This window comes from Plodia interpunctella, chromosome 21, assembly GCF_027563975.2.
Source record: "Plodia interpunctella isolate USDA-ARS_2022_Savannah chromosome 21, ilPloInte3.2, whole genome shotgun sequence".
Taxonomy (NCBI): domain Eukaryota; kingdom Metazoa; phylum Arthropoda; class Insecta; order Lepidoptera; family Pyralidae; genus Plodia; species Plodia interpunctella.
Genome location: NC_071314.1, coordinates 3,777,082 through 3,787,773, shown reverse-complemented (window position 1 = coordinate 3,787,773; position 10,692 = coordinate 3,777,082). Strand labels below are relative to the sequence as shown.

The window sequence follows — 10,692 nt, the reverse complement described above, 5'->3', positions numbered from 1 at the left end:
CTATCTCTTAAGGCGATTACTCCAAGCGCACTAGCGCCACTTCGCATTTTAAACAATTTCTTTAAAAAATTGCTACTTCTTTCTAAATCTTTTATTTCTTAGCGAAAATAAAAAACAATATATTTTAATAGATTAAGCAACATTACGTACATACAAAAATGTAGTAGAAAGTATTATAGTTTTCTATATATAATTTGGTAGCGCTAGTGTGCAGGGAGGAATCGCCTAAATTACTCCAATAAACATTAACGAATCTACTAATAAAAATCAAATCACAAATTACTGTACAAACGAAATTTATTTAACAATAATATAAATATAACAATTTTCTTCTGAGTTGGTTAGGCTTTGTAGTATCTGTGAGCGACGCCATCCCATTGGCTGGCGGTAATTGTCTGAAAAAAGAAAGAGAAATAAATATAGACTACCCGAATGAACATTATAACTATTATTTGATCTTATGTATTGCCAAATGAAGATCTATTATTTCTAAAAAAAAAATATTATCATTCAAAGTAGGTACCAATAAATAAATAAATAGGTATTTTGTGTCGTTTATTTTTACGTCGTCGTTTATTTTTATTAATAAAATATAGTATATATATTTTATTTTATATGTAATTCGTAAAAATAAAAGGTCCCATGTGGGTGGTTGTTACGAGCGTTTCCACCGCGGCTATCATTACGATAACTAAGTATAGGTACTACCTACGTCAATTATCTTGAGAAAGATTACAGATTAATTATTTTTCCTTGTTAAAATTTATCAATATATAATAATATAATATACTTGAATTATGTGTATTTGTTCAAAATAACAATTTATATTTTAGAAAAAAAATGGATCTCAGAGATAACCAAAGAAATTTATATAAAAATGATTTGTATCTTCCCATTGTAAATAATGAAGTGTATAAAAAAGTGCCTATATTTCTGGAATAAATGTACTTAACCATTTACCTGTAAATATCAAATGTATCCAAAATAGTCACTTATTCAAACTGAAGCTTAAGGCTTGGTTATTAGACCATGTGTTTTATAATTTGGATGAATACTATGAGTATAATACTCGTATCTTACGAGAATAAATTGGTATGTATTCCATAAATAATTATATCGTGTGCAAAGACAAATTACTTATAAGTTGTTCAAACAGTTTAATTTGTAAATACTGCACGTACTTATCCATATATAGAAATATAGTATGTGTTATAAGTGTAACATAACGCTAATATTGCATGCCTGAAAGGGTAAACTGTTGAAACTATATGTATTGTATGTGCCACACCTTGTACTACACAGTTACTGCAATAAAAATATTTGAGTTTGAGTTTGAGTTCAAAGCGGTCTGAAAACCACCTATGCATGGTAGTTTTCACCACTTACTTCTGGCTCCGGCAAAGAAAATATCGTGAGAGAAGCATCCACACTCTGGTCGATGAATAGATATATCAGCCCCTGCTTCTAATGGAAAAGGCAACGGAAACAGCCTGTTTCACTTTACATAATAGTCACTGCCTACATCCACGACGTATACGGCTATAAGAAGAGAAAAATAAGTAACCCACTCACCACTGTAAGGTTGTCACCATCAAACTCCCTCTTAAAAGTGGCCGACTTATCGTCGCGCTTGAGCACCTGTGTTATTACGTTCCCGTCCACGGTATATGTAGTCTTAACCTGGAAAAAACCCGGAGTTATGTCAAACCAAGTACAATACCCATATGGTAAGATACTTACCAAATTCTAACATTTTATAAACCTTTAAGCAATCTTGCTTAGGGGTTTATAATAATCGTATCCTCATGTTATTGTTATACCGGCTCCACAATATCGTCGAACAGTTTGCCAAACTTTGGCGGATTCGGTACACATTGCTGGTTTTTTGTTGCGGTAAATAAAAGCACGCATACTAACTACACAATGTTCACGTATTCGCGTCGGCATGTGTCTGAGTTCGGCGACAGTTCGGAGCTGGCATATTAATAACTATTCCCATAGGATTTAGTCAATGGCGCTTTATAAAGTAAATGGCGCTGTGCATTAATACGTAAGTATCTATATAAACACGTATCTATCTAAGTATCTAAATAATCTATCTCACGTATCTAAATATCTAAACAACGTAATATAGCACGGTGCAGTTAGTTTAAGTGTAAAAGGGTACAAAGTAATTAACGCTAACCTTAGACCCATCCCTGATTTCTTCATCCTGTTCCACGCCAGACTTGAACTTCACCTCCTTGGTCTTGAGAGGATCCGTGAAGGTGAATACGTAATAGTCACCATCCTTGGTCAGCTTTGTTGCTGGCTTATAGTGAGCCAACTTGGCTATGTCTTCGTCTTTAACGCCTTTGGAAAAATAAGTTATATTAAATATTTGCGACATGCCTCGGCTTTGCACGAGAATAATCCCCTTCCCCTTGAATCACTCTATTTATTAAAAAAAACCTCATCAAAATCCGTTACCAAGTTTTAAAGATCTAACGGCATAACGTTTTAAAGATCTAAGAGCATCCATAGGGACAGACAGACCGCGGGCTTGACTTGTATAATATCATGTAAATGTAACATGTAATGAATTAAATTTGTTGATTTTTATTTATATTTTGTAGAAATTTAATATTAAAATATAGATTGCAGATATACCTATACGTCGATAAAAAATATAAAAATAGGAGTATTTTTTGTTATCAATCTAAAGTCATGGGCATGGGCGTATCATTTTATTGCATGTATATATTTTATCGTAAAAGGTAGATAATAAAAATACAACTTTTCATAATTGGCATTAATACACTTTTTTTATAACCTGACATTAAGAGTGGCTTGCATCGTCAAATTTGACATTGATTTTAAACTGTGCGCCACACGTTTACACAAAATGGCGTACTTTGCGTCTTTCTCCGCACGTTGATAAAGTTAGGTAACGTCAAAATTGATGATGCAACCAACCCTAAGGAGCACCAGTCAACTTTAACGTTAACTATTGATACATTCTTTGTTATGAGAAGAACAAGAGATACGTATTATTTGTTATTTAAGTTCTACTTTTTAGCAGAGAATTTTCTAAAAATAAAATATTGTTAAATCTACTTTAATAATTATACTCACAAATAACTCTACGTTTTGTGTAACACTCACATCACACACACTCTATTCTTATACAATGCAGTAATATATAATAAATATTTCAATAATTTATCACGTAATTTTGAACAACTTACCGATTGCTTTGAGGAAGCCGTCAAAGTTATCTTCCTTTACGAATTTGTATTCCTTGCCCAAGTAAGCCATTTTGCAGAATACAGAGTATATTCACGATATCAATAAATTAAATTGCCAAATTGACCGGCGTTATATTCACAGTGATATCTTTGATAAAAAGAAACAGATTATAAAAATGCGAGGTCACGTAAATCGTTAATGCACTGTAACAATTGGGCGAGATAAAGTGTAGTTTTAACACCTTGTTTGCATTAGCGTTATAAACGCTCAACACTATTTAACATATGACAATGATATTATTAAGTTGTAACTTTGAAAGTGAAATTGTTTTGTTTTGATGGACTGACTTACTTGTCTTGTAGATAAAAGCTCCCAAAATTAATAAAATTAAAAAAAATATCCGACATTTAAACGCCAACTTTAAATTCGATAAAATCATATATTAAGCTTTGAGTATTATGCGCTAACATGAAGAACACTTAGAACACGCATGCGATAGAAAATGCCGTCTTATAAAGTTGAACAGATACTCGTGGTCGCAAATGTTCCATTGCAGCGTTTTTTTAAGCGCGCATTGAAAAAGCGTTCGTGCGAAAGTGGCCAAATGCATTATACCGTATATCGCATCACGAGTTAACCTGTATGGCTCAATGCAGGGTTATACGTATAAACTTTACAGGATGGTTAACAAAGTTGATTTTATACATGTGTTGTTACTATGAACCAACGTTGTCAATGAAAGTTGAACATAAGTAGATTATGTTTTTTATAATTATGTCAAATATATATTAAACCCAATCCTACTGAAGTATTTCATAAAACTTTCAAAGATTATCATAATCTAACAATATCTCAACTAGGGAAGATACCATAGACGAAAGAAAAATATATAAAGGTATACTTATTGACCAAAAAACAATATTATAATATATATTTAACAAAAATTATTTGGACTCGCAAAAAGAAAAAGCTATTTAGTACAATAAGGTATAAATTCATAAACTATCAAGGAATATTCGTGCAAATATGATTCATTGTGAATCTTATCAAAATGGCCGATCATAATGACTTGTTTAAAAAATTATGTGACATTTGAACCTTTATTATATTAAACTAAGAGAAGAAAAAATGGGCGTAGAAAATATTAACAAGATTTTTATATGTGTATGATGTTTGGGTAGAATTTTGCAATTACATTTGAAGCAGATTGAGCGGCCTCTACGGCATAGCATATCAGCTTGTCAAGTTCTCTACGGCGTAGCATATCAGCTTGAGAAAGTTCTCTACGGCGTAGCATATCAGCTTGAGAAAGTTCTCTACGGCGTAGCATATCAGCTTGAGAAAGTCCTCTACGGCGTAGCATATCAGCTTGAGAAAGTCCTCTACGGCGTAGCATATCAGCTTGAGAAAGTCCTCTACGGCGTAGCATATCAGCTTGAGAAAGTCGTCTACGGCGTAGCATATCAGCTTGTCAAGTCCTCTACGGCGTAGCATATCAGCTTGAGAAAGTCGTCTACGGCGTAGCATATCAGCTTGAGAAAGTCCTCTACGGCGTAGCATATCAGCTTGAGAAAGTCGTCTACGGCGTAGCATATCAGCTTGAGAAAGTCCTCTACGGCGTAGCATATCAGCTTGTCAAAGTCCTCTACGACGTAGCACAGAAGCTTAATAATTGCCAATTACTCTATCAGCTTGTTAAAGATATTAAAAATATGATAAGAAAATCGACAAATAAAGTTGTGAGACTAGTTGCAGGACTTCTGTAAATATGTGGCACGATTCTAAGACTAGGCAAGCAAAGTCTTGTCTTTTAAGTAAACATTGTTAGCAATTTATGATTTAGACTTCAAAAATTAAGTTATTATTCATGACTTATATTAGTCATTTGAAATATTGTTAAATCTGTGCTTGAACTAATTACGATCACAAATTGGTAAATGTATGCCACTTAAATAATCTGTTCCGTTTTAAAGATTTATAAAACCATACAAATAAAAGTATTAAATAAGCATTTATTTTCATTTCACCTAATCATCCATCATCGACTTCCGTTGCATCATCATTAGTCATCAAAAGGTTGGTACGGTAACGGTTATAATTGAGTCACTTTATGGTAAGTGGTCACCGCTGCACAAAATCAGCTGCAATACCAGGAGCATCGAAGGAGCGTTTGAGGAAAAGTCATAGACTCGTTTCTTGAAGATTTCAATGGCTTACCAGATCGGTAATCTCTCTCTCTCTCTCTCTCTCATCCAACCGTATTTCCGGGTGCTTCCAGTTAGTTGGTTGAGCATCGGAGCCCAGGGTTCGTTTTTCTACTTTTTCATCTCTATTTCTCATGACTGTCGGCATCCCTAGTTGTCAGACCATTGGCACGCATATCATCCCTGACGACATCATGTTAGTTATCGAAGTTAAAGGAAGAAGGGTGGAAAGCGGGAATATAAATGAAGATTTATATTCCCGCTTTCCACCCTTCTTATGTCCACAGTTTGGTCGTACGTGTGTGATACGAAGTTCTTTATAAGAATGTGGCTCATTTTCAATATTTTATATATTTTTTATGGTGACTTGTAAGAAATCAAGTCAATTGTTCTCTCGGATATTTTCTTTCAGTCTCAACCCTAATTTTGGTCTTTTTTCATGTATGCTCTTAAGTCATTGAATAGTGAGAAGCATGGAACATAGTAGGTACTCCGTACAACGAAGTAGGTACTTACTAAATCCATGGTGAGAAGTTATTATTTGTTTTGACGACCTCGGTGGCGCAGTGGTAAAGTGCTTGCCTCTGAACCGAGAGGTCCAGGGTTCGATCCCCGGTCAGGTCATGATGGAAAATGATATTTTTCTGATTGGCCCGGGTCATGCATGTTTATCCATATATATATTTGTTATAAAATATAGTATCGTTAAGTTAGTATCCCATAACAAGTCTTGAAATTATATTGGGGCTAGCTCAATCTGTGTGATTATTTTTATATTAGGACACTAATATATTTATTTAATTAAATATTAATTATATAATACATATTATTTTCAGAAGTCAAAATCATGTTTTCAATAATTCATTTGGGAATATCACATTTATACCACTCAAAACAAGTATTTTTAAAAATCTTACTTATAAAAATATATTTAGAATATTTCGTTTACAAATTAGATTTTATGACTAGAGTAATTAAAACTAGGCTGAGTAGTATCTGTTGCACACGCCGTCCCAGAAGTTGCTCGTGATAGTCTGGAAATAAAAAAAAAAACCTTAAAAATCTATTTCACACGTAACTAGAAATCTTCTTATTTTCGAGAGAGTTTGAGTGTCGAGAGTCGCCACTGTCATTGGCCTCATTCAGGTCTTCTATGGAGCTGAAAGAGGGACAACGACCACCGACTATCATTAATTTACCTAAACTTTCAATTGTCTTATGTCACCTTTCAAACTTAAAATCCGCCCAACCCGCGCGCGGGGCTTCTAAATCTATGCGCCCAACAGTTTTGTTAGAGAGACACAGATACGTCATCATTATATCATCCCTTTATTATATACCAGTCGACGTCCGCGACTTCGTTCGTGTGGCCGATCAATTTTTGGTAAGGAGTCAAAAATATTAGAGAAATTTAATTGTACTAACAAATATTATATAATATACATCAGACTGAAAAATTATATTTCCTATAATTTAGCTGGATCATTATGAATATTGTTCAGGTGTTCTAGATTATTTATACCTCAACAGAAAATTCTTATTAGACTGAATAACTTTTATTAGGGCGTCATTTCTATATTTCCTATAGTTTAGCTGCACCATCATGGTTCTGCATCAGGTATTCCAGATCTTCGATTTTTATATCTTAACAGAAAATGCTCATCCGAATGATTCATTAATACAAGTATGTACTTATATTTTTTGACCCACGTTACGAAGATATATTTATATATTTCGATATTATAAAGTTAGATAATGCTTTCAGCCATTTATTGCACTTTTACAAGAGTTTCATTAAAAACAACTTACAACTTTAAGTGAGTCACCGTTGTATTCTCGCTTGAAAGTGGTTACTTTGTCTTCATGCTTGATGACCTGTGTCACCACGTTACCGTCCACTGTGTATGTAGACTTAACCTGAAAAGTGAGATGGAAAATTTTCCAATCAACAACATCATTTGTTTCAAATCTCAATAATATTTTAATTTCCTCGAAAATATTAGGAATAAATTAATTGAACACGAACTAGCTATTTTCCATAAAGTGTACAGTTGTTTCATACTACTTCCTACTAAAGGCGAAAGCTTGGATGGATTGAGAATGTTTGACTCAAAAACATTCATAAATGGACCACAACCTCGCTCGGCAAGGATTGACCGTTGCATGGAAGTGTTATTTTTTTAATTTCTATGTGCCTATTTTATATATTTTTTTACTTACAACCAGTCCCTCTTTGATTTCATCGTCCTGTTCGACTCCAGGCTTGAACTTCACTACTTTAGTCCTTGCTGGAGAGGTGCTAGTAAAGGTGTACGAGTCTCCATCCTTCTCCAGTTTAGTGGATGGCCTGTATTGAGACAGCTTTGCGACCTCTTCGGCGCCAAGACCTTAGATATGTATAGAAAATAATTGACCAATGCATTCTAAAATAGAATTTCTTTAAATCAAGAAGATTGTTATGTGTAAAGTAGTTATCAATGCCTGTCCAGATTTTGTACTTGATATCTGCACTTAACACTAATCGAACGAACCTGGCTTAGGATTTACTATTTTGTTATTTTGATATATGTGTTAACATTATATGTTTTTTTGGAAACGTATGTAAATAATTAAATAATATAAAAGTTGTATTCATTCATACACAGTTTACTACTACTCAAATATAGAAACAATAAATGTTTAATTTGAAAAGAAATAAAATATCTGTATAAAAAATATTTTTGAATATTTTTGACCCCTTTAGAAATTGAAGCGTGCTGTAACTGAAGAAAAAAGTGAAAAAAGTGTGAAGAAAAATGAAATTAAATAATATTTTACTACTTATTAAATGGGCAAAAATGGCAGCTCTTGTAATCTAATAATTGTCTGAGGTATAAACAGATATAAAAGCATTACATTGAACGGTATAAATCGGTTAATGCTTTTAAGGCTTTAAAAATATATATATCACTAACTGTTACACGCAGCTTCGTCCGGTAGTCTATTCCATATTTCATTATAATCGAACGACATTCGGATAATACATATACTTAATATTAGTAGATTATTGTATTAGATTATTTATTTTTATATCGATAAAATCCCGATTACTATCTCAAGACTAATTATTATTGGCGTATAATGTTCATTTCACAATACCGGATCTCATATCGTAGTGACTAATTGATAAAAATATGTTTCATGATATCACTAACTTTATGAGTATATCTACAATGTAAATGCTACAAACTGAAATAATAAAAAAAAACGATAATTTCGAATAATGAAAACAGATAATTCATCCAAAATAGTTCCATATCTTTTAATAATTATTTATTTATTCCATAAACTGCTTTACTCGGTAATAATGGCACCGAAAATTTACAACAAAATTCCAAATCAATATAAAAGCTTAAATTTAAATCTATTTAAAAAGCACCTCAAGTCTTTATTAACTGATAAATGTTATTATACTTTAAATTATTTCTTTAATGATAGACTCGGAATTATGTTTTTGTTTTGTTTTTGTAGTGGATAGCATGCTCCTCTTTATTTATTTATATTTGCATACCTATATTCGGTAAAACGTGTAGGTCTAATTCATTTTCATGACTAATTGTACTCATGTTTTTGGCAAATAAATGTTTTTCTTTCTTTCTAAACATAAAATGAATACCGAAGATTATAAATAAATAAGTTGACATATTTCTACATATTAATAAATTGATACTAAACTAATACTACGTATTTTACTAGTGTTTGGCCGTGACTATCCATATGGTTGAAGTGATGGAGTGTGCCATTGGTGTGGACCAAGAATCGTGTCAATCCAATGTTCCATTTTGTCACGAGAAAGGGACAACAAACAAAGGGAATAATATTATGTGGATTGCTCAAAATTCACTCGTGGATAGATAAGATTTAATAAAATACCACAACCAAATAAAGATGATATTTTTTTCTATTACTAATTACGACTGGAAACAAGAAGATTTTTTAAAGTGTGATTTTAATTATTATCAATTTATATAATTGTAAGCAAGTTGTATCAGCCACACACTGGTTGAACAAAGATCGACAAAAAAGAAAAAAGTGGTTGGTTCTAAAATTTCTAAGATGGTAGTAATAGAAAGACTTATGGCTTCAGAATATAAGTCAATCTTTCCTTGTATATTAATCACAGATATTAGTTTACTCTTTGAGTCAAGCAAGCCATATACTTACCTATTTTAATTGTTGTAATTAGTTTTGAAAGTAATTTTAAATAATAGAAATACAACTTTAGATAAGTAATTAACTACATAAAATAAAAATCAAAGGAACTCACCAACTGATTTGAGGAAGCCATCAAAATTCTCATCCTTCACGAATTTGAATTCCTTGCCCAAGAACGCCATTTCGCTGTTTATTGTGTATGATCTCCGCCGACCAGTGTGCGATAGTAACGTTGCGATAGCAATATCTGCCTTTTTATTTACCTTCGTATCTGTGATAAAGTGATAATAAGTACCTAAAGTGACCAAAGTTACAATGAGTCGAAGTACGAAGTATTAATCAATTTAGAGAAAATTATTCGATTCTTTTAGACAAATTATAGTATTTTTTCTTTTAAATTACTAATGAAACAACAATTTCTAAGTATAGATTACGATTAAGAATATCGTAATAGGTGAGCAAATTAGGAATTTTAGAAACTCATCTATTAATAATCTATCTTATCGCTGGCTGATCATTCGGAAAATTCTGTAATAATATTAAATGACGACATAATTCAACGTGTAAACGTTTTTTTCACACAATCTGTCTCTCTTTTTCTTTATCTTATATGAAATTCATTTTAAAATTAAATGACCACATATAATCTCTCTTTTTCTTTGAGCGTTTTCTCGGTTTCTTCCTCAGCAGTTAAGCGTCGGAGCCTAAACCACACACTTGCTGTTTATCGTGAATATAAATAATATTTATTTTCACTACCAGGCATTTCAAACTTCTCTTATCACAAGGCGTGAAGAGTCCAATTTTGATGACCATTCATAGATTATGTACGTAACGATAACAATCAATGTGCGTAACACACCAGCACCAAATCGCGAAATAACTGTGATTGATCTTGAGTGTTTAAAAATATTTAAACTATGTTTTAACGATTGTTACTTGATCGTACACAATATGAATTAAGTTTGGGTTAATTAATGAAATAAAATAGGTTGTTATTAAAATAAAAACTGACTGAGAAGTCTGTAGGACGCATCAACATGTTTTTGTAAATATACCTACCTAC

The 10,692-nt window shown here is 32.3% G+C and overlaps 2 protein-coding genes across 2 annotated transcripts; both read right to left on the bottom strand.

Moving 5' to 3' along the window:
- Positions 1-279: 279 nt before the first annotated feature.
- On the bottom strand, positions 280-3,387 carry LOC128679140 (fatty acid-binding protein 1-like). The gene is made up of 4 exons (XM_053761178.1): positions 3,228-3,387; positions 2,186-2,352; positions 1,573-1,680; positions 280-395 (listed from the first exon to the last, which is right to left on the bottom strand). The coding sequence occupies exons 1-4, from the start codon at positions 3,295-3,297 to the stop codon at positions 342-344; spliced, it is 399 nt and encodes a 132-aa protein (XP_053617153.1). The 5' UTR covers positions 3,298-3,387; the 3' UTR covers positions 280-341.
- Positions 3,388-6,333: 2,946 nt separating this feature from the next.
- Positions 6,334-9,897, bottom strand: LOC128679139 (fatty acid-binding protein 1-like). The gene is made up of 4 exons (XM_053761177.1): positions 9,739-9,897; positions 7,653-7,819; positions 7,242-7,349; positions 6,334-6,466 (listed from the first exon to the last, which is right to left on the bottom strand). The coding sequence occupies exons 1-4, from the start codon at positions 9,806-9,808 to the stop codon at positions 6,413-6,415; spliced, it is 399 nt and encodes a 132-aa protein (XP_053617152.1). The 5' UTR covers positions 9,809-9,897; the 3' UTR covers positions 6,334-6,412.
- Between the last annotated feature and the right edge of the window lie 795 nt (positions 9,898-10,692).